The sequence below is a fragment of the Zosterops lateralis genome, assembly GCF_965231275.1.
Source record: "Zosterops lateralis genome assembly, chromosome: 1".
NCBI lineage: Eukaryota > Metazoa > Chordata > Aves > Passeriformes > Zosteropidae > Zosterops > Zosterops lateralis.
The window spans coordinates 22,281,256-22,305,778 of NC_139762.1; the positions used below are offsets into that span (position 1 = coordinate 22,281,256).

The 24,523-nt window shown below is 36.0% G+C and overlaps 1 protein-coding gene across 1 annotated transcript in view; it reads left to right on the forward strand.

Annotated features, from left to right (window-relative positions):
- ITGA8 (integrin subunit alpha 8) overlaps nucleotides 1–24,523 on the forward strand; it is a gene marked incomplete at its 5' end in the record, with an annotated part of 117,414 nt that overhangs the window by 59,377 nt on the left and 33,514 nt on the right. The window contains 6 exons of the mRNA XM_083864930.1: nucleotides 1,646–1,738; nucleotides 7,267–7,346; nucleotides 10,217–10,297; nucleotides 15,474–15,579; nucleotides 17,421–17,579; nucleotides 23,200–23,325. Coding sequence (XP_083721056.1) covers nucleotides 1,646–1,738; nucleotides 7,267–7,346; nucleotides 10,217–10,297; nucleotides 15,474–15,579; nucleotides 17,421–17,579; nucleotides 23,200–23,325 — 645 coding nt within the window. The remainder of the gene's footprint in view (nucleotides 1–1,645; nucleotides 1,739–7,266; nucleotides 7,347–10,216; nucleotides 10,298–15,473; nucleotides 15,580–17,420; nucleotides 17,580–23,199; nucleotides 23,326–24,523) is intronic.

Below are 24,523 nucleotides of genomic sequence, written 5' to 3' on the forward strand. Positions count from 1 at the left end.
AAAAAAGTGATCAATGCAAAGACAAAGATAGTAAATCTCATTATGGAAGGAATTCTACCACAGTTGACCCCTTGTCATATCTTCATACTGCAGAAATTAGCTTTTGTGATGCTGGTTATATAAATTCTGCACCATTAATCATTTTTAGTCTAGGAACATAGCCTCCAGATTGCAAAAGAACGACTTGAAAAATTCCTCTATTTTCTCAGCCTTTGAGAGACAAAAAAAGAAAGTGTGAAAAGGGCTGATTCACTCTGTGCTAGTCTATAATGCAGCATCTTTAAAGAAACTGACAAATATCTAATATAAATGAGTATTTATTTCTAACTTTTAGACCTCAGTTTCAATCCCCCTCCTCCAGTGAAAGCAAAACTATAAACCCACACATCAAGATCAAATGGACAATTTTCCAGACAAGTTTGATTCCAACTGTGTTAACACCCTCTTTTCTCCCCTGTGTTGCTTCCCACCTCTAATTAACCAGCTGGAAAGAGTGTAAAAATGCTTCCCTCCCAACCGTAGAGAGGCTTGGGAAGGCTATTAGTGCACTGGACATGCTGTGTAACAAACTTTGTTTCCTCCTAGCAAACTATAAAAATGTCAGCGTACATTTTTATACGCTGAGGTGTGTGCTGAGGGCATGTTCACATGGGCTCTGTTTAGGACATGCTCTGTCTTTTCTTTTAATCTCAGGAAATTATGAGGACAGCATGTCCATACTGGCTTTTACAGATAGGGCAAATTGGACCAGAGATTTCCCAGATCTTTTTATTTCAAGGGCATGAACTTGTTCATACTGCTTCATCTGTGAGAATCAAAAATTAACAGAAAGTTAATGCAACTTGCTGCATCCTGCTTTTGCAAAGCTGGTTTACTTCTGCACATATATGGAAATACCTTCATTTACTGAAGATGTCAGAGAGGAAAACAGAAAAAAACCCCTTCACATTTTATCAAAAAACCCCCCACATTTTATTGCTTTGCCTTATTCTGTATCTCCTAGCTTGCACTATTTTGCAGCTGTTCCTCCTCTTGTAGAGTTTGTTTTGTTTACAGATAATATTACTAGTGATAAAAATTGCTATAAACAACAGAAACCTTTATATCTGATAATTTGAAAGTCTATCTCCTTTATTGCTAATTTATAAACACATATAACAAATTATGTATTTACAGTAGTATTTAATATTCTAAGTATTTTACCACAGATTGGAAAACAAAGATCTAGAATTGATCCATACTCAAGTTTTGCCAATGTCAGAAATTCATTATAGAGATTTCTGGTGATGAATAACCCTGTAATTACTGTGAGAACTGTTCTTCTCATTTATTTTTGCCTACTCTTTGTTTCTCCATTGAGTCATTATGGCTATATGAATGATTCACAACAACAAAGCAGTATGGTAAAACTAGACATAGAGTGATCTCATCGTGGTTCTTAAGGTACTGGGAAACTATCCTGTTTGTTTTTCCCTGGCATCAGTTTTCCCCCATTGTCTGACAATAACCAACTAAATGTTTTGATAGTGCACTGAGCAGGTGTCCAAAATCAAAAGAAAGGTCACAGTCAAAAAGGCATCACTTTCCCAACTGGATGCATTTCACTGTGATCTCTGACCTCTATATTGGTCTCCTTTTGTTGCAGGCACTGCGTGTATTGAGCTGTGATTACAAGATGGAAAATGAAACTAGAATGGTGGTTTGTGATCTTGGGAACCCCATGGCGGCTGGCGCAAACGTAAGGGAAAACCAGATGCATTTACTGATTTTTATCTAATTGAATTTTAAAGGAGAACAAATGGAAATTTATTCAATTGTCAGAATGTGTCCCCATAAGCAGCACATAAACTAAATTATTTACCTGGACAAGAATTTGTTGGTGTAATAAGAGGCAGAACTGTGCTTCTGAAAAATTAACGATTTGTTTTTCTAAAATATTAATTATGCTATAACTTGGGGTTTGTGTCACTCAAAGAAAATGAGAGTGACTCAATTTATCACTATCATTTCATTAGAAGTTGCACTATTATAATGAGAATTCCAATCTATAACTTGATTGGTTTATTTTTCCCTTTTAGTATTCCCTCTACTTATAGCAAATGACAATTTCTTCAGCCTGATTCTCATTTTGAGTGCATAGGAGTTGTCTTACCAGTTTATATCACAATTTATATCAAGGCAAGTGTGTTTGGAATAAACTTTTGCTTTAAAGATACTATATTAATTCTAAAGATTTTCCTAAGACAGCCTCATAAATCTTACTACACATTAGATGAAATGATGGTAGCTTTGTTTTTGGACAAAAGCAGAACTGTATAATAACTGATGATGATCACTAGAGAAGGATAAAAATAGGTTTGGAGCTAAAAAACTTCCCCATTGTCATTCTTTTCTCTCTTTTTCATGACATAACAATCCACGGAATCCCAGAAGTGTAAAATCCAGAAATGTTTAGGGATGCTCTTGCAGAGGAATTTAGTGTTTATCATAAACTCATAAGCTCTATGAATATTTTAACTAAAAGAGAATAATCCAGATATTGATACCTAGATTAAAAATAAAAACCCATCCTAATAAAAATGAAGTATCAACAGCATAAACATGTATCAGGAGTAACTAACACCTTTTAACTGAAAACTACTACTGTTTGAATTTTATATGGGACCAATGGCTTTGCAAAGAAACTAAAGCAAATTTCTTTAGTATTTTCGAAATCCCTACTAAGTTAAGGTTTATTCCATGGAAGAGCAATATTTCCATCTTCAGCCTCTCTATAGAAGGAGGCTTTCCATGCCTCTTTTAATCTTCAAGCAGTTCATGTCTGACCCTTGATAGAAGAACAAAATGGGTCATATCATTGGAGATCAGGACTAGAATAAGTTTCTTTGGATCTTAGAGATAGCCTCAGATCAGCCACAGAACTTCAGAAAGTGAATGAGGGTAGGTGTCTCATTCAGTGATCTTCTTGCGTGGTCACAGGCAATCCCAGAGATTCTTTGGGACTACAGAGAGGTGGAAACCATTGAAAATTGAACTCTAGGTGATAGATCTCCTGGGAAGAGGAATCTTCCTGGAGAGGATCTTTCTCCATTGAACTGCTTTGAACTAGAAGACTGAAGAGACTACTATAAACATTTTCTGGGAAGGACATAAACAAGAAGGCCAAAAGATTTTGTAGGTTTTGTTTTATTCTACTTTATGAAAACCCTAAAAAGTAAAAGTAATTGAAAACATTTCTGAGGAATGGAATTTTCATAGTGGGACGATGGGACACAATGATGGGCCAAAGCATGAGACAAATTCAAAGCACATCATTTCTTGTATTGAGAAGACAGCAGTTTTACTTGTCTGCTTAGTAGTTTCCTAGTTAGTCTCAAGGCAGAAGCAAATACTCAGGGTACAGACAGAAGTGGACAAGAATATTGTGGGTGATTGGGATGCAGTGGAATGGAGCAGGAAAGCAAAAACCCTTTTAACTAGAAGAGAAAAGGAAGACCAAACACAAGAGACACTAACTTGTTTACCAAGAAGAAAATCTCTGTAGTTTGCATATTGTCATAAGAATAAGTGATGGAAAGGTCTAAGTGTAGAGGTGTTAGACTACATAGCCTCATACACCTCCCTTTGAATCCAAAGCCCTGTTTCCACATAATCCTTCACTCAAAATGCTACCAGTGTGAGGACTTCAGGAATGCCATTTGGTGACCACTAAAACATTACTACTCTCACCTGTCTCCTTATGAATTTTCACAGTATAACTAATCCTTCTTTTCTTCAGAATCAACTCTAGGACTGCTGTAAGTTCCATTACCAGATACTCCTAAGCAAACTACTTCATAAAAAGAGAAGCAGCAGAATAAAACAGCAGGGTTCATAACATATTCAAGAGTTTTCTACTTTATAACAAAATAATCCAGCCCTTTAATATTGAGGCATATGAATGTAGAGCATTACAAAGCCAGATGGCAACGTTGTTTGATTAGAGTAAGTGAAATCTTAAATCCTAAGTTTGTCTTTGAAGCTAGCTCTCCTGGACACTCAAGAGAAAAGGTGAAACGACTTGTGTTTCTTCAGTCCAAACATATTTATGATGGCAAATGTACTTCCAAAAGCAAAATACCAGCCCTTTGTACAAATTGCATAAATCTCAAAATGTTGCTCTGATCCATTTCCAGTTTTGAAAACAATTCTGCTCTGGCAGGAGATCACAAAATAGTCAGAAAGGGACTCTTTGTGGAAGTTGTGAGTGGGAAGGAAGGGTTAGGTCAAAATTGAACATTCCTAAAACTCTTTAACTATTGAGTCACCTTAATGACTTGCCAGCACCCTGAAATCCTAGAATTCTTGAGCTCTTGAAGATCAACTTCTGAGTATGAGGGTTATGTCAGGATTTTGTAATATAATCCATGGGATATTACTGCAGCAGACTACAGGGTTGTAGTCTTTACATCTTCAAAATGTGTTATGTCATCTGTGTCCTTAAAATTGTTTACTGGCACAAAAAAATACTTCATCTTTTCAGTAATATCTTCGAAGTTTAAAAAAAAAAAACGAAAGACCAAAATTGAAGATAAAAAGAATTGGTAAGGAAAACCTTAATGCCAAATGGCCCAGAATGCAAACTAAATGTCTGACAACATCTCACTGGCAAAGATTGCTCAACATACTTATTTATGACACTGAAATGGATCGAACTGACAAGCTTCCTTAATGCCTGTTCAGTGGCATTAGCAAGTGAGAAAATTCTAGTAGAAAAACCCAGAAGTTTAATAGAATTAAGGTTAGAAGACCGGAGGCTTGGAAGATCTTGCCTATTTCTTGGTGTGTACCAAACTGATTCTTCAAGAGTGCCAGGTTTTATCTTCCTTATGCACTGTGAGACACTCCAAAAAAAGCTACACCTCTGTCTCCCAACATACTCCTAAATCCTGTCAAACATAATAGAGTAAAACATTACTAATAGCAGAAATGTCATGTATTTTAAAGATACATGATGTTACAAACATGGAAATAATGCAATTTTAATGAAACTAACTTCACTTAGAAAATTTTAAGTAAAAATAAACCATTCTGATAAAATTTATGTCCTACTAAAATAAGGATGTTGAATAATTGCTAAGTTATAGGTTCGAGCAAGTTAAACTCCTTTGGCCTCAGTGGGTTTTTAGCAAGGGCATGTGAGCATCTCTGCCCCATTATTAGTAGCAATGTCAAGGGTTATTTGATGTTAACAAAGTCTTATGACTATACAAAGACAACATCTGCAACTTATTAGAGTTGTACAGTAGGAGTATGTTTCACCATTAAATAGGGGATTAAGCCTCAGGGATATAATAGATCATCAAAACTGCAGTTCATGTCTGCTCTGTCTGATGAAAATTTTATCTTTGATTCATCAAATCTTTTTTCTGCTATAAGTGGAAACAAATTTATTTAGACTGGTAAGTAAAAACAGTAAGAGGAATAGTGAGTTTAATATTTGGATTTTTTTGTCTAAAAGACTAAAGAAAGTTATTATATTTTTAAAGATGAATGGAATACCAATAGAGTTGGTAATATCATCTCCAAAATGTGATCTTAAAATTAAAAAGAGCTTACATCTCTATTCCAAATCAGCTATTCAACTTCTGAGTAATTTAATGAGCACTCTTTTCATCTGTAAGATTTTGCTTTAAAAAGGAGAGATCAACTGTAACTATGACATTAAGATAATAAGAATTTAAAGATTTGAACTCATCATTCCATTTATGATGACAGTATTGCTTCAGCATGAGTCAGCTGAAAGTAGTTGGAACATGTTAGGTAAGTTTTGTTCTGGTAATGGATTGCATTGCACCACTGAAAATGAAGAAATAGAAGAATTGAATGGAAAAAAATGGTGGGGAAAAGGAATTTTGCTTTAACATATGAAATGACATCCACAGAGGAAAATTCCTCCTCTTCAATGATGTTGAATGTAAGTCCTTACGTTGGTGTGTCCTGTCCTGTTGCTGACAAAGATTCCTTAAATATTCTAAGGAAATTATGCCAAGCAGACAACTTTTATTTCTTCTCCCACCCCACTCCCCCATCTAGTCAGACATTGGCAGAAATGAGGGAATGATGTCTTCATTTCCTGATGCCTTTTGATGAATTTCTCAGGAAGATTGTTTATCCACATGGAGGATATATCGGTGTGTTACCATCCTTTTTTTAAAAATGGAAGTACAATGTTCATGTTATCCTGCAAAAAATTCTACCATCAGGCCAGATGGAAGGTAGAAGGGGAGTGAGAAGTTGTAGGAATTGCAAAATTCACATTTTGAAAATTGCCAGGTTTAAAATGTGCAGTTGAAATAATGAAAACAATAATTTAAACATTGCAATAGAATTTATTTAATTTAACATTAAGGGCAGATGGCATCTCCTGTTGCTCACCTGCCACTTACATACTGGGGCTGTAAATATGTCCAACAAGAGGTTTACAGAGACCCCACCATGGGCTATTGCACATTCCTTCTCTAGTTAGCCCTTCCCTTATCTGAATAAACTTGATATGCTTATCCCCGCTCTTCTTGAAAGCAAATGGAAATTGTCAAAGGGAGGAAGCCAGGCCTGCTTAAACACAAGGCAGCACCAGTGGAAGCATTCATCTCCCTCAGTTTTGGGAACTGTGTTTTACTCTCTCCTCTGGTTACTCACTCCAAGTTGTGGCAAACTGAACTGCAAATATAATTTTGAAGCTCTGTTCTGCTTAACAGAACTGCAATGGAAAAAAGAATCAAATAAAAAAGGTAATTAAAGCTGCTGCTAATTTAGCCTCAGGTGCTCAGTCAGCCCCACAACAGCTAAAACATGCAGTGCAGAGCTCCCAGGTGCAGAGACAATGCAGGGACCAGGAAGCCCTGCAGACCTGGACAAAGGCGTGCATGAATGGAGGCAGGGATGAGAGCTGCCAGACAACTGTTATTTTATTTTGGCTTGGCTTGGCTTGGCTTGGCAAAGCAAAGACTATCTGGATGAAGAAGGGCCCACTGCTGTGTTCTTGGGAGTGTGCTTCTCTATTCCTCTGATCTTTCCTCTCTCCAGCCAAGTTTTCCATCTGGTGACATACACAGGCAGGATGGTATTTTTTCCTGAGAACAACTAGATGATGTTATTTCATACTAATTTTAAAAGGCAGCAGTATCCAGTATAAGTCTGTGAAATGCAATGTTGAACTGTACTGCTTTATTGATCTGGAGAAATCAACTGTTTCAGTAACCTATTATTTTGTTTCTTTCTCAGTTCTCCACAGGCATTCGATTTTCTGTTCAGCATTTTGAAAATGCAGATTTCAGCATCAATTTTGAGCTGCAAATAAAAAGGTTAGATATTTTATCAAGAGCATGATTATTTAAATTATTAATTCCTCTTGGCATATGAAGTGTATTATATAATAAGGTCCCTCATGAGTATCAGTAATAATTTCAGGAGCTTTCCAATGGTAGCTTATGTCAGGAGGATTTTTGAGGTTGGGGCTTTGTTAGCTGTTAGGAAAATCAGTTTTATTTCTTTAAAATTCAAGTCAACTGATTATGATCAATAATCCAAGGATCTTCTACAGATTCGCCAAATTCAAACTTTATTTTCTACTTCAGAATTAATAAACAATAATCACTTTGTAACCAAGGTGAATATGTACAAACTTATCATGCTTTGAATTAAACCAGACATGCTTCTTTTTCACAAAAATTTAGAAAATAAAAGGAAAACAGTTAAAAACTGCTCAGCAGATTTACTGGCATGGAGAGAACTGTTTCAGTTTGATGCAGGTGAACCTTTGTAATTTTTCCATTAGATTCCTCCCCATTTGTGGGCCTCACATATTAATACTGTAGAATCTTGTGTTTTATGCTAAGGAGTACTTCTTCCACAGGGACAAAAAAGCACAGAGTGGGCTAGGTTAGGATAACAACAAAAACAAACCTTGGACTTTTTCAGAAGGTGGCAGGGCTTCTGCTCCATCTGTCCTCATCAGATGCACACTGAAGTTCTGTATGGGGCCCTCTCTGCCCCACATGCAGAGACTTAATTGCTAATGTCTGGCCTTTAATGAGGGCCTTGATCATGTTCATTATGGTAAATAACTGAGACATTTAAAATGTTTAAGTCATGTCTTCGTAATGTAACCCTTGAAAGGAAAGGACATACAGAAACTCAGGAAGGGCACAGCAGTGCCACAGAAGTCCATTAGGTGCTTGATCAGGCCCCAGCCCTGTCCCTGGAATCTGGCTGGGGACCATGCAAACCTGGACATGAGCTCCTCTGGAGAGAGACACAACATTTACCTTTAGGTCCCCTGTCCATGCCCCTATTCATTTCTTATTGCAAGCAATAGTTTTAAGTGGTTATCCAAGGCTCATGTCACTAGCCTTTTCATGCTGTGAAACTGAGGAAGTCCAGAGCTTTTTGGGTAGTTAAATCTGTCTAAGTAATAAGAGTTGTGACTCCCTAAAATGTAAAGAAAGGAAATGTGTTGGGCTACAAACTGGTATGAAAATGCTGAAGAGCACACAGCTATTAAAAAAAAAAAAAAAAACAACAAAAAAGGAAAGAGTAAAAGAGTAAAATTTCTTGCATAGGGAATGTCCCCTACACTTAAAACTCACTGCTTTGTACATTCATTCCGAAGCAGCAGAACAGTTTGTGTGTTTCTATGTCCTTAGTGAACAAGGACAAGGTAAAACAATCCTAAAAGAGAAAGGGAACGGAACTACATGAGGCAAAAAGAGGAAATTTCCTAAGTGGAGGCAAGAATACGTCTAAATTTGAGTCCTACTTTAATTTATTCAAAATAGAGAAGTTTCATTTGCTTCAAAACATCAATGGGAAAAGAAGTATTTTGGTTTGGAAGACTGAAGTTCATTACTTATATGAAACAAACAAGAGGCTGAGTAGTGTAGTAGTGTCTTGAAATCTGATTCCTTTTCTGATGTGGATGTTGCTATGCAGTTATGTATCCTTTAGAGAGAGAGATGTCTTGGCACTTTTATTTAAACTATTTTCTTCTCTAAAAAAATGTCATAAAGCGTGAACAAGGTTTGAATACCAGATATATATGACCAAAATCTGTATTTTAGCTCTACAGAAAGTAGAACAAATATGCAAATTGGAGAGCAGCTTATTCTAACAAAGTAGTGGTATAAAGGTTTTTTTATACTTTAAACAAATTTTGTACATTTATACTCAAAACAATGGTTATAGAGGATTATATAAAAGTTCAAATAATGTTTGATGGGAATCTGCATTAGTTTACAAACAAATTAGAGCTGCTCTTAATTTTAGCAGTCTGTGACCAGAAAGCCTGGATCAAAGCAGTGTTGCTCTTTACTTCTCAGGAGTCAGTCACTGGGAATGCTGACCTCCTCTAAATGTTTCCAATTGACTGATGCTACCCAGATGTGATAACAGCAAACTGGGAAAGCACTAGAAACTTAATGTTAATGGAGCAAAGAAGACCACACTTTACTGGAAGAAAAATCCAAATTTAGTGTCTTTAATCCCATAATTAAATAATTTTTAAGTCTGTTATTACTTCACTATCTTAATGAATTTTTCTGCAAACTTTTTTTTATATGAATGGGTTATAATCACTGGAGTAGCCTTTTGAAGTAAGAGAAACTACCTTTATTACTAAGGATTTGCAATAAGAAAAGACAATAAGAAGAGTGAGAGCTCTAGATTTTAAACAGAGAGATCTGTTTTCACTTCTAAGTGGTTTTAAAAATGTAAACACTCTGGATAGGGGAGGGAAGTAAAAAAGAAAATGAAAGAAACAGTTGATCTTGGTTCTTTTTCCCCAAATACTCTGTCATGCAAAAGTCACAGGTTTGGAGAGTCATAAATATAAATTTTATTCTAACAAAGCCCGGCTTGTTCATTACCACTGCCTTCCTGAAATGCATGAAACAAACTTCTATTCTATGAAGATACTTTTGTCTATACAGATAGCCAATGATATTCTGAGCCAAATAAATTTGTATCATCTTATTCATCATCACAGGATTCCTTAAAGAAAGCTTGAGTTGAAGATATTATTAAATATGTGATGAGCTCAAATAAAATGCAACTTAAATACCAGTGTCCTACAAGACTGAATAGTGGCAATAGGAATCCCATTTTGTAATATGTCCAGTGGGCCTTGTGTATTGAGTGATATAAAACCTTTGTTAATACTTGTACATTTTTTTTTCAGTTCTAACAAGATAAATCCCACTAGCAACTTAGTGAACCTCCATATCAACATCAGTGCTGTGGCTCAAGTACAGATCAGAGGGTAAGTATTCAACTATTTCAACTCATTATAACTACTTTTTTACAGAATCTTTCTGCATATGATAATCCTGTGTACTGAATCTTTTGGCATATTATAAACCTAAATGCCTTATCCATCTAGGACACCTGGGTCTCACCCCTGCAAGCCTTGCAGGATGGAGCTACTACAGACTTATTGAGAGTTTGTGCAAAGAGAGCAACTTAAAGAATCTCACATTGTGGTAGCACCTGTCAGAGCCAACATTGTATTTGGGCATTCAAATTGTGCATGGGTGTTACTAATATAAAATGCCTGCTCATATGTGTAGGTCTTCTTGTGGAACTACTTGGACTCTTAATGCTGAATACCAAACAGAATCTACTGCTTTTGTGGCTGGAAATGTGAAACACATTATGGCAAGGCATGTGCTAATAGACAGCAGAGTGAGGCCTTTGGAGAAAGGATGAGTAAGAACTGAGTTATGATAAATTGTTCACTGACACAAAGTATACCAAAATTAAAAAAAAAAAACAAAAACAGAGTATGATCAAATATGATATTTTCTATCTCTGTTTTCATATACAGCTTAGTTTTGGAAATTATAAAATGCCATTAGGTGATAATTGCCAGCTGATCATGACCCAGCACTGTGCCTATGTGGCCATGAAGGCCAATGACATCCTGGCTTGTGTCAGACATAGTGTGGCCAGCAGGCATTGAGCAGCCCTCTGTACTTGGCACTGGTGAAGCCATACCTTGAATACTGGGGTCATTTTTACTCCCCTCACTGCAAGGACATTGAGGTACCGAGGCAAGTCCAGCAAAGAGCAACAAAGCTGGTGAGGGGCCTGAAGCAGCTAAGGGAGCTAGGGGTGTTCAGCCTGCAGAAAAGGAGACTCAGAAAGACCTTATTGCTCTCTACAATTAACTGAAAGGAGGTTGTAGTGGGAATCAGTCTCTCCTCCCAGGTAAACAAGTGACAGGACAAGATGAAATGGCCTCTAGTGGCAGCAGTTTAGATGTTAGGAAAATTTTCTTCACAGAAGGAGTTGTCAAGCACTGGAAGAAGCTCCTCAGAGAAGTGTCATGATCACTATCCTGGGCATATTGAAAAGACATATAGATGTCACTGAGGGACATGATTTAATAGTGAACTTGACAGAACTAGTTTTATAGTTGGATTCAATGATTTTTCAGGTTTTTTCCAACTTAAATGATTCTATGATTTTATAAGAATATTAGAGTACCCTGTAAAATATTGGAACTAGACTCCTATTCTGGCATCTTGGAGGAAGTCAGGAGGATGTCTTTTTAAAGCAGATAATCACCCCCAATGCTTTTTGTCTGGGATATTAGATTTCCTACGTCTCCTCTTATGAAACTACAGCTAAAAAAATCCCTTAATCATTATCAGCTCTGCAAGGGTTGAACAGGAGCCACAAGGCCCAGATTCACTTCCACAGTCAGACCATGAGGCTTGGCTGGTGCAAGAGGAGTAGATGTCTTTTATGTGATGCTCCTCAAGGGGCTGCCTTAGATGTAAACAAATAAGAAAGCATTTATTTACTTTTTTTTTTTTTTCATTTATAACAATATATTTATTATTGTCACTTCTGAGACAATATGACTACCTAGTGCTACCAATAAGTCAAATAATTTTGCAGATCATGGAACTTGTTTTCTGCTCTAATATTCATTCTATCTGCTCTAATTTGGTCTAATATTCAGTCTAAATTAGAGAGATTTTTAAAGGATTTTTCATCATATTTTGTAAGTGTATTCCAGGTTAAGAAGAGCCTAAAACTAGTAAGGTGGAAAAAAAACTCTGGCATTCAAAGACTGTGTGGATATATGTTAATTATTTTAGTTCTGAAAAGAACCACTTGTCAGACATGTTTAATAAGAACAGAAGTGAGAATATAATTTCATTTTCTGTAACTAGTGGTGGTCTAAGGAAATGAACTGGATAGAGAGGTGAAAAATACAAAAGGTGTAATACAGAAGTAAAGGAATCAAAGGTTACTTAGTGAGCTACAGTTGTGAGAGAAGCTGTTGGGAGCCAGTGGCTGCAAGGTGTTGCCATGGGTAAACACCCAGGCTGAGGACTCTCTGAGGTTCCAGGCTGGAAAAGTTATGGTTACATATACAGGACTTCCCAGTAAGGGTTGCTTCCAGTACTGTGGATTATTTTTTTTTCTATTTTTCTCTCCTCACTTTAATAAAAAAAGTCTTACAAACTTTTTATTCTTTGAAGACTCTTTGGAAACTTTGCCTCCATCGTGCTTTTTCTGTGCCATAGTGTGTTCTTTTTAAATGAAACAGGTAAATAGATAGACCAAAAAATGACCACAAAATCCTCAGTTCTTATGAACTTGGTGATAAGTGGGAAAAGGTGCTTGAATTGCTGCCTGCAGTTCTAAGAAACAGGTTATTAAATACAGCGGAATTACTTAATTGCATGACTTCCAGTTTCTTTCCTCTTAAGTATTTTAGTTTTCTTATTAGCTGTAGCATTCCCAACTGCTTTGTTGACAGATTTTGCTAATTACTCAGAGATGCTAAAATATGCAGTTCCAAGGGAATTGCTCACTGTTTCCTAGATAAAAATAAAAGAGAGACTGTTTCCACATTTGGACTGGAAAATATCTTGCATTAGTTTCTTTACTTTTCTGAGAGCTGCACAGAGTGGAACTGGATGCATTGAACATTTTACTGAGGAAAAATAAGTAGTTATGAAATTGTGCATGTGCATACATGCAGATATACTTGCAGAGTGGGACCATGCAAATACTTCTTCTGTGAGAAAAGAAGAAATCTTCTTCAATATCCTATTTAAAAGAAAAATAACATAACTCTTTAAAGAGTTCAATAAGCAGTTGCTTTGATAATTAAGATTTGATTATTCTGCTTACCTTTCTTCATCTATAAAAACGTAAGCGTTTTAGTATTGTCATTGTTATCTCCCACTACTGAAAAAGAACTAGAGGAGTGAGGGATTCAGAAAGGAACTAATTTGGATTGAGAGGATTTAGACCTGGCAGGATTTTTATTGTATATCCCCATGTAAGCCTTTTCTGTGGACCATACTTCATTTATCTTATTTTTTTAATAGTCTTGTTTCATTATAATTGTCACCTAAAAGTCTAGGAAAAATCCTTGTCTAATAAGTCATCCAAATGTTAAAAATATTCTCAATTTAATGCAAAATAAAATAGTGAAAAGAGCAGATTTGTTTTTCATTTGACCTAATTTTGCCATTTTCATGTCAATAGCAGAAGTCCTCAAAATAACCATCTATGAGGTAAAAATAACAGTAAATTCTTTTAAAATAAATGTTCTTATACATGCTACAATAATTTTAATTTAATACCTAAATTTATTCTTTGCATTTTGTAATTCTGTGAATAAGAATCCTTCCCTGGCAGCGCAATAGAAAACACTGAGTTTGGAAACTGCATGTCTTCTTGTTTTTGTCTCTGTACAGTTTCTGATTTGCAGTTTCCTGTGGTAGATTAAGAGTCTGTGTGTCTTGGCTTTTGTAACAACACCCTGAAGTTCCTATTCTCCAACAGCAATCAATAATTAAAATTCATATTGGAAACAAGATGATTTGTGAAACTTAGGCTAAGTACCGAGTCAGAAATTACTTTTTAAATGAATATGTTGAGTTTCTTTTATTATTAGGGTTGGCTTGTGAATTTGTCCTCTGACATACTTGTTAGTACAAACTGCTGGCATTTTGAAGTCTGAGGAAAAATTAAGAGTTTCAGGATACAGCGGAATACACCAAACTTCACAAAGAGTTGTACTTCACCTGGATGGTACTAAGCTATTCTTCTCTGGGATTTCTTGCTGATTTGAGAAGCTGTGTACTGTAGAAAATTGTCTTTCAGACATTTCATTCATTGTATATGACATAAGAGCTGTAATCAAAAACAGTTTGTTTCTTCCAATAGTATTTTTTCAGCATTTGCAACAAAACCATCCAATCTTTTCTTCAAGTGGAAATCTGCGGCAAGGTCACTGCAAAGTGATTAACATCAGTGCCTAGAAGTCCATCATGTTATTCAAATTTTACACTCTAAAAAAATTAATGATTGTTTTTTAAGAGTTTTCTGTTAGCAAAACTCCAGTTTTGGCAGAACCAACACTGAAATTTTATGGATTTTCTTTCATCTAAAGACTCCATAAGCCAGCAAAAATGAGTAAGAGTTGACCCTAGCAAAGAAAGGGTAATACCATTTTAGCACCAAAACTAAATGCAGTACTTGTAGATGACAAATGTCTGTGCCAGAACTGACCTATCATGAGAAAAAAAGTTCTTGGGATCTGATTTCTGAACTTCTCAACACTTGAGTGAGGTTTAGTTGGCACCTGAATGGGACTGGTACAATGAATTTCCAATTTTTATGGGAAATAAAATGTTTATGATTCAAATAAAAATGTTAACAGAAGACTACTTTCTTAAGGTCAGATAGAGAAGAAAAGAAAAAATACAAAAGCAGCTGGAAAGATATCAAAGTTTTCTTTGTTTATGTTTTATATATGTGTTGCAAGTTGCAACAATATTTTAGGAAATTATTTAACTGCCACTTTGTTCGCAAAGCAGTTGGAAAGCCTGGCGCACTCTTTTAGACTCTAGTCCTGAATTCTGTTTCTCAGTACATCAATTTCCATTATGACTTTATGGAAGACAAAATATCTGTAAGATGAGATAGGCTACTTTGCAAGGTTATTTAAAGGAACAATAACAGATGTTATAGAAATTTACAGTCAGAACAGTTAAAGAAATATCTAAAAATGCATAGCATTAAACACCTACAGGCTTTAAATGGAAATAGAAAAATACATTTATTTACTCTACTTTTGTGGATAATGTATTCAGGCATCTCATCAGTGAGAATGATATAAATGCCCAACAGACTGGATTCCTCTCTCCAAACAGAGCTACACCCTTGCCTGGAAAGGACAATCAGTCACAGGAAGTATGACACTAAATGCGCCCCTCAGTCATTTGCATGGATTGAGTAGTATTTTATGGAGGCATTGTAGCATTCACCTCACCTAATTCTAATTAATGTGCCCAAATAACAAGCCTTTGAGGTCTCAGTTTTTTATATTGGTTATATTTTTAAAAAATACTAATGCAGTCACTGGTAACAGTTACTGTTTTAACAATCTGGTTTGTATATTACAGTGTGTCTCACCCCCCAACAATTATTTTGCCACTTCACAACTGGGAACCCAAAGATCAACCTACAAAAGAAGAAGAAGTTGGTCCTTTAGTAGAACACATCTATGAGGTAAAAATTATGTATGTTGCCACAGGACCTCACGCTGCCCCCACTGAATTCCTGATGAATTTGGTTTATTGTCTTTATCTGTAGCTAGATAAAGGCACAAATGTAAATACTCTGACTTTAGCACATGACCCAAATTTAATCTGGGAATTCGCAACCCCATTATCTGTTCATGTGAGTGGAGGAGATAGTAGTTTATGCTAGGAGTCTGTCTTAGATATTTAAGGGATTTATAAACATTTTGGGTGTTTGACAAGAATTAAAAACAGTCCATAAGAGTTCCTTGTAATCAATGTCAAATATCTTCTCATTAGAAGCTCTGCATGCTGTGCACTGGAAAAAATGTTTTCTTTGACATTTAGCTAACTGAAAAAAAATAATGTAGGCATACATGTAATTTGTTACCTCAGAAAATGTTCATGTAATTTGTTACCTCAGAAAATGTTCTGCTGAAAATAACTCATAATGTTTGAAGTACACGTATTTTTACCTTGCATTTTTGTTGTTTTTTTCTTATGGATGGTTTGTTAATTTAAAGAATTCAGCTTAGAAAAAGAGCTATATGGAATAGAAGCCATCCTTAGAATCTGATGGATGGCCTTTATTCTAGAGGGTAAAGCAGAGGGCTTCACATATGGTTATAATTCACAAACTAGCACTCAAGAAAACATAAGCAACTGAGCTTAATCAGCAGTGTAAGATTACAATTTGCATGACATACTAAAGTGTAGTGAATACAACTGTAAAATACAAATTATCATTTGTGAATTCCTCATCTTAATACATTTCTCTAAACTGAAATATACTTAACAAATCATCCTGTCTCAAGCATTTGGTTTGTTTGTGAAACTGTATTTTTGACTTCAAATATATTAAAATTATTACAGTGATTAGTTACAGTTACTAAGGAAATCACTTACATGGTTTATATCAGCAAAGCATAAAAATGACCAAGCAGTCTCCCAGAAGATGTAAGATTAAAAGAGCTTTTTATTTAGTTGTAACTAAAGGTCATCAGTCACAAAAATTCTGCAAATTTAAAAAAAGGAGGTTCTCACATCTCTAGAAACTTTGCATAAAGGTCCATGGTGTTCAGCTTCTTTAACTCTTCATGCCCAGTAACAACGCATGTCCAGACTCCTGTTGTCATCAGTTATTTTCAAACCGTAAACTGATATAAGGAAACTACTTTAATTGCCTAGATTTCTAAACTTTTATTATTTCTATCTTTGCTCATTTTCCTCAGAAAAAAAAAAATAATGTCCTGGAATATTAATTTAGGAAAACTAGTTCCTTTACTTCTTTTGAGAAAATTTAGATTGAGAGTGTTGAAAGTATAGTTCTTAACCAAAGAAGCTGGTTTAGGTTCTGCTTTATCTTTTATTCTTGTGCTCTGAAATGTGTTTCTTCTGTATTCTGAAGTTCTGGATACTGTTTTCAAGTATGATCTGTTAAGGTTCATTGTTTGTATTTCTATAGGGTTTATGTGCTACTGTGGTTTGGGTTGAGATTTTTTTATACTTTTTTAGATCATTTCAACTCTTCACATGGGAAGGAAGGAAAAAATGGGAAAGGTGATGGATATCTTGAATACAGACTCAGACAGAAAAGACTGTTCTGTCTCAGATTTGCCATCTTTGGCTTTGTGACTAATGTGGAGAGGTTCTTCTCTCCTACCTGCCACAGACTCTCCATCAATTAAGTGATATTAATAATCTATGCATCCTTCCCTAAATACTTCAAGGCTGTGTCTGCTAAGAATTTGAAAATATCTGAATAGTCGTGGCAGTATTTTTTGTTGTTATTTAGTGCCTTGGAAAATACTGATCATATTTCTTCAACAGCTGCACAATATAGGACCAAGTGCCATCAACAATACAGTTCTCCATGTTGGTTGGCCTATATCCAGTAGAGAAGAATTTCTTCTTTATATTCTTCACGTCCAAACACATGGACCATTGAACTGTCAAACAAGCTCTCCTATTAATACAATGCAAATAAAGGTAAGTATTTTATTTTCATCCCTTTCTGCATTTTGATTGGGGTTTTTTGCCTACACTTCACAATGGATGGAACTTTCTTGGGAATTTTTAACAGTCCCAGATAATTTTCCTGGGTAAGAAGCAAGATATAGATAGTCTATAACATTTCTAATGTGAGTGTTGTGTTGCTCGGTACATATTTGGTTTCTGTACTCTTTATATGAGAAGATTTATATGAGAGATATAAGATATTTATATCTCTGTGCTCAACAGAGGTGTTAAAAAGGTCCCTATCCCAATACCAAGCACTGAGGAACACCATCCATCACTGGTCTCCAACTGGACGTTAAGCCATTGACCACAATTCCTTGAATGTGATCACACAGCTCATTCATTATCCCCTGAAGACTCCATCAAATCCATGTCTTTCCAGCACAGAGGCCAGGATGTCATCTGGGACTGTGGCAGATGCTTTGTCTAGGTGCAAGTAGATGATGTTGATTGTTCTTCCCTTATCCACCAACGCTGTGACCCCACCATAGAAGGCCACCAAATCTGTCAGGCACAATTTGCCTTTAGTGAAGCCATATTGGCTGTCACCAATCACCTGCTCATTTTCCATGTGCCTTAGCATAGTATTCAGGAAGATCTCCCCCATGACTGAGCTGGGCACAGAAGTGAGACTAACTGGTCTGTAGTTCTGCAGGTTTTCCTTTTTCAGTCTTTTTAGAAATGGGGTTATATTTCTCCTTGTCCCATCAGTGAGAACTTCACCAGACTGCCACAACTTTTCAGATCTGGATAGTGGCTTAGTCAGTTTATCTGCCAATTCCCTCAGGTCCCATGGATGCACCTCATCAAGTCTAATGGATATGTGTACCTCCAGATCCTTTAGGTGTTCTCAAACCTGACCTCCTACAGCAAACAGTTCTTCATTCACCCTTCTGTGATTTGGGCAGTGTGCCTGGAGCATTTGCCAGTGAAGACAATGGCAAAAACGTTATTGAGTACCTCAGCCTTCCTAATATCCTGGGTAACCATATCTCCTGTTTCCTTCTGGAGAGGACTTAATATTTTCCCTCATCTTCCTTTGAGCATCCATAGAAGCTTTTTTCATATTGTCTTTAACATCCCTGGCCACATTTAATTCTTTTAGGGCTTTAGCTTTCCTAACCCGATCCCTGGCTGCTTGGACAATTTCCTGTTTTAAGATCTCTGTTTGTGATGGCAGATCCCCTCAATAGAGCTTGGTTTGGCTCAAAGTCAGAAGATTAAGCAAAACACAGCTCTATGTATTATCCCATCAAAAACAAGGTATTCAATTTATTAAGCATGACTGATTCCAGACATTTCTGGAGTAAAAAACAACAGTTCCCAAGTTTAAGCAGTAGCCTGTTAAACATCTTTCAGGGAGAGCTGCATTCCAAGTGCTAAAAATGCTCTACGTCTTTTGCATACCAGAAGGGGTTTGGAGTTTGGTATATTCAATGAAAGGGGAAACAACTTTCTAGTGGTGAGGAGTGTTCACAACCTAAGGAGCTACCAGTCAAGTCTTTAGCTAAAACAGATAGAACTACAACACATACTTTAAAAGAGTAAAGAAAAAATGATGTCTACCAAATACAGTATTACTAGAGTTTTGTGTTTCACCCAGGAAACCAAAGAGGTGTTGGAATTCCACCCTTTTATTTAGTTTCTTTAGAGAAAGAAAAAACAAATGAGTGATTGGAAACAGAAGATAGAAAATGTCTGTCCATTTTATACCCAAAGCACAGCAATATTGGAGACAGGGAATTTCTACATATCTTTTCTACCTAATTTTCACCTCTTTTTCTAAAGTGGTGAGGAGGAAGAAGCTAAGGGGCTGCATTTGTAATTGCAAGTGTAGCTTCTCAAACTCACTGATCAGATCAGGTTGCAAGTACCTGAAAAGGAGTTCAGCATCTCCCCACTGTAGCCACTATGTTCTGTTTAAGGTTGAATTAAGAAGCTGGGTAGAATACTGCCACAGCTCTTACTGACATTTTCAGGCAATGTACTTTTTTTAATTTATTTTATTTTTTTAGTTTGCTCTTCCTTCTCATACTTGATAATGGTTGCATCTGTTACATTAAAAAGACTAAATTCTTGTGAAGCTTGTGAGAAGTTTTCCTGTAATAATGGTCCATCTCTTGTGGCAGAATATGGCTTTAGATGCACAGTCAGTATGGCAAGAAATTAAATATCCTTTCCTTATTTCAATTTTTCAAAGCATTAAATAGCATGAATACACAAATCAGGTTTCAAATATGTAATGCTTATCTATTACTTCAGATGGCAAGAGGACACAGGGACAGGCTCCTTGAAGTTTTGTATAAACAACAGGATGCTTAGCTCAAATTTCCAAAAAAGGCTAAGGATATTAAATGCCTGACTTCTCTTGGATATCCAAACCTACCTCTCTTAGGGCCCTTACCCTTTGAAATTGCTCAGATTGTTCTGTTTCAATCAAAGCAGTATATTCCTCCCCACAGCTGAATTTCCTGTAATAAGGTTTTCTTTGAGCTTTGTTGTCTAGTCCACGAAGATACTGTGCACATGTGGGAAGACTTCTGTTTAGGGACTTTTCTGTAGCTTATCTTTCTATGAAGGCAGTGAGGGATGTGAAAGGATAATAAAATTATGAATCTTGAAAAAGATGTAAAAAGGACCAAAAGTATTTATCAAAGATATGGAATAAATTCCAATGCAGAAGAACTCAGAACTCAGTACACTAGGACACTTCAGTCTAGAAAAGAGGTGACTGTGCACAAATATGATCCTCAAAATGAGTAGTGGCAGGAAGAGCGTGGGTGTGGATTGACTGTTCTCTGCCTCTTCCTGCACAGGAACTGGAACATCTAATGAAGCGTGGAGAGCCAGATTCAAAACAAGCAAAAGGAAGTGATTCCTCATGGTGGCAGGTCTCAGGTGTCTGGGACTTGGGTGAAAAGGGAAGTAGTCAGGGTTAAAAGTTTACATGAGTCTAAGAGGAAATTAAACAAATTCCCAAAACAGAAGTCCAGTGAAGATTAGTAAATGAACAAAAACTTTATATAGATAAGCAAGTTTGTGATCTGAAAACATTTGGAAGCTGAAAGTTATTAGGAGAGTGTTGTGTATGCATGCTTCATTTTTATTTCCTTCTTACTCTTCCTAAAGGCAGCTGTGATGAGAAGAGGGCTCAGTTAGATTGCCTTCTGGCTTGAGACAATATTCCTGATGGGTTGGTTTTTTCTCCCAGACTGATGACAAAAAGCATTTTTATGAAACCTGTACCTATAAAGATCACTGTGGTAGAATATACAGACACGCATGGCACATTCTCAATAGCTGAGCACTGTAGTACCACGAGTGAGGCATCTGTCAGGGAGGCAGTGAAATAACAACAAAAATCCACCACATGTATAAGATACACCCACCAACATGAGTGGCAGGAGTTAACCCCTTCCAGATGCACAGTCTCCTCATGCTGAAAAACTGTTACTACTGTGTTTAGGACTTAGTCTTGGGGCAAAGTAATACCATCCAATGCATTGCTCTTGAAAGGTCACCATCCCCTGTTGTATAATTTTGTGTATGATCTACTAATATAATATATTTCTATTCTATGCTATTTTTATATTATATAATATATATAATATGAAATTATGTATAATATAATATAATATAATATAATATAATATAATATAATATGTAACATAAAATAATGTGTATAGTATTTGTGTAAAAAAGTCCTCTTCCAGAACATTTCAGATGGAGTTACACAATGCAACACAGGCTATTACCTGGCTAGAAAACAAGAAATGCAAAACAGGGTTTTGAAATGAGAAGTGGGGAACTGGAGAGGTCTGGGAACCTGCTCAGAGTAATAATGCTCTGGAGAAGAAAGCAGTACAGATTTCCATGGTGGGGAAACTGAGACAGTACACTGTAGTTAAAGGGAAGGAGTGATCCTCTAAGATACAGTGTGCTAAATATGTGGCATATAAATAAAATAGCTACCGAGACAGATTGTACAGTTGAGCATTTCCATGTGACCAGCTCAAGAATGATAAAATAATATCTTTAACCTGGACATCTAGGCCACTGGACAAATTCTGCTTTTAAATGGTTGCAGGAGACACATGTGTTTTCTCTTAACCACAGAGGGCTGTTTTTGAACCTTTGCTGTAACAATTCACTACTAAGAGGCTAACAGTCTAGCATCTATGAAAAAACAAAAATGTAAATATGAAAATCCTCTAGTATTCAAATGGATCTACACATACATCCATTGTGATCATATATTGAGGGCTTCTTTGCAGGCATATTACTATATTATATAACTAAATTTGTTAATAAAGAAATCGATATGCTGGGGAAAGAATCCCGGAAGGAGAGTTCACACGTTACCACACTGAGAGAGAGATATTTACTAACTTCTTAAAGGTTCCCTTATTGCAAAGAGACAATGCTAACATCATGAAGCAACAGAAAAAATGGAAAAAAGAGGATTCTTTTTTTTTCATGGGTTTTCTTCTGTTAATGAATTATAATATCTTTCACTTTGTAGGATGCTTTTGACTGAAAATCTCAGACAATGTCAAACATTTATGTTCTGTTTACAGCATTATAATTTTAATCAGGTAAATGACACCAATTTTCCAAATCTAGTACTACACAGCATTAGTGTGTGGAAGGTTTTTTGTGTTTATAGCTATTCCCTTCCCTTTAGTGCTGCAGCATTTATTACAATTACAAACATTTTCTTTAGGAATTTGTTTAAGATAGTTTGTGTTCAGAGGTTAAAGAAACTGATAAGAAGGATCTGATGTAGCACTTTATAATCTGATGTCCTTTGGGAATAGCTTTGGCTATGTTTAGTTGAGTTCCTGTTGAGATCTTATTGTAAACTTCCATGTAAATTTTATTGTGATTTTACATGATTGGATTGTCATGAATTAAAATTTATCTTTCCTTCTGTAGCAGTTGGCTCCAGGAGTTATTTAAGGCTTTATAAAAGAAGCCATAAATGCCCTGTAGAGAAATTAAAGACAAACTGCCAACAAAAAGTAGTTTTTAATTGGAGAACAAGGATCTATAAATATAAAACTGAAGGGAATGCATTTTAATGTGAGATTAAAAAATGAAGAAGTTGTTGCATTATATGAAGCTGAGCTGTTACCAAAACGAATCTGTAATATATTTGTTACATGATCAAAAATTGTGTTGTTTGAAGTCAGACTTCCTTCTTTTTCTAAAACTGGTAAAATCATTATATTTCATTAGGCAGATTCTGATTTGAACTAATGACTAAACTACTGTGCAACGACTCTGAATTTATCCTATTCTATATATCAGAATTTACTCCCAAGAGTCTAACCAAATTAAGTAAAGCAATGAAATTGACACCAGTAAAAAGTGGAGAAAAATGTTGTCTAGGGTAATTCCTATAACTGGGCAATATTTTGCTCTGCTATTACTCATCATGCTCCTAGTTGAAGACAGTCTATTCTCATGATTGTGCTGTTCAATTGAAAAAACAGTGTTAATCCAAAATTTAAGACCTCTGAGACAGGAACCAATCTGTTAGAATCATTCTATGTGTATGTCATTACCATTCCCATTTCTTTCTTTGCAGTTTGCTGTTCCAGAAGACACTCCTGAACTTGCTGCTTTTTTATATAATTCCACAATTTCTCATTACATCAGGAAAAGGGATGTTGCAGTGACAGAACCTCAGAGGAAAAACTCTGCAAAAATATTGGTGAGCTATGTAAAACCTGTATACTGGGACTGTGCAGGGAAAGTGGAGACTCTGCAGTACCATAGGCAAGAAAAATGGGACAGGTCTCTGTATTTTTAACAATCCAGACAATGCTGGAGCAACAGCAATGCTGTCTCTCCTAGGAAAATAGTTCTGATTCGACAGTCTGGTACCGGAGTGTTTGGACTTGGCTGTATTTTCAGGAGTTTTTTTCCACTCCTGCATTTAAAGTGCCATCATTAGCATACTTCAGCACTGTAGGTGTCAGCTGCCCTTGCCTAAAGGAAGTGTGCAAACTCAGTGACCTTGAGATCAGTCAAGAGACTCACATAGTCAGTGCTTTCCATCTATTTTTATGAACCTTGGGCAGGGTTTCTTTCATGCTGTCCAGTCTCTTATTAAGCTGTTTACTGCAAACTCATGCTTGAATTCCCTGACCTCAGTAGAATTTAGAAGCAAAGAACCTCACAAACGTAAGTCTTTTGGAGTACTAGAATAATTATTGCTTCTGAAAGTTAATTTGGCAATTTTTATAACAGGAAGAAGATAGAATCTGAAAGTAATGAAAACCGTAACATTATTAAGAACAAAATCACAGATTAACCTATTTTAAACAATAATCACTGTTGATTCCTGTGCCATTCTTTCATCAACCCAATACCCTAGGAAGAATTCAGTTCCACTGGGTCTGAAGGAAAAATGCCAGTACTTTCAAAGACATGCCAGTCAATATCACAGAACACTTAATCCATTCTTCAGTGATATCTTAATTTTCAGTCATCTTTCTAAGTGACTAGGCTCACAGGCTGCCAGCATAAAAATGACTGCAGCAACTGGAAGTGGTTAACAAAGTCCTGAAGTATGCACTGTGTCTGCAACTTAAAATATGAAGCAGAGAATTTTCAGCTGCTTGATGTAGATGGATCAAACATATTTAGTGGGGTACTCAGTAATATGAAATTGGCACTTTGATGAACAGTCTTCTATTAAAATATGCTTTTGATCAGCACAAATAAAGATAGGATTGGGTGCAGTGCTTACCACTGGATATATAGCAAGACTTTTCCAGGGTGAGCATTGAAAAGCAGGGTCATTAGTTCTGTTAGAAGGTGTCCCAATTTTGAGTGCCTTCAGCATTAGTTACTGCTGATGGATAATTTTTTTTTTTTGACACATTGGAAGTATACATGGAAAATGA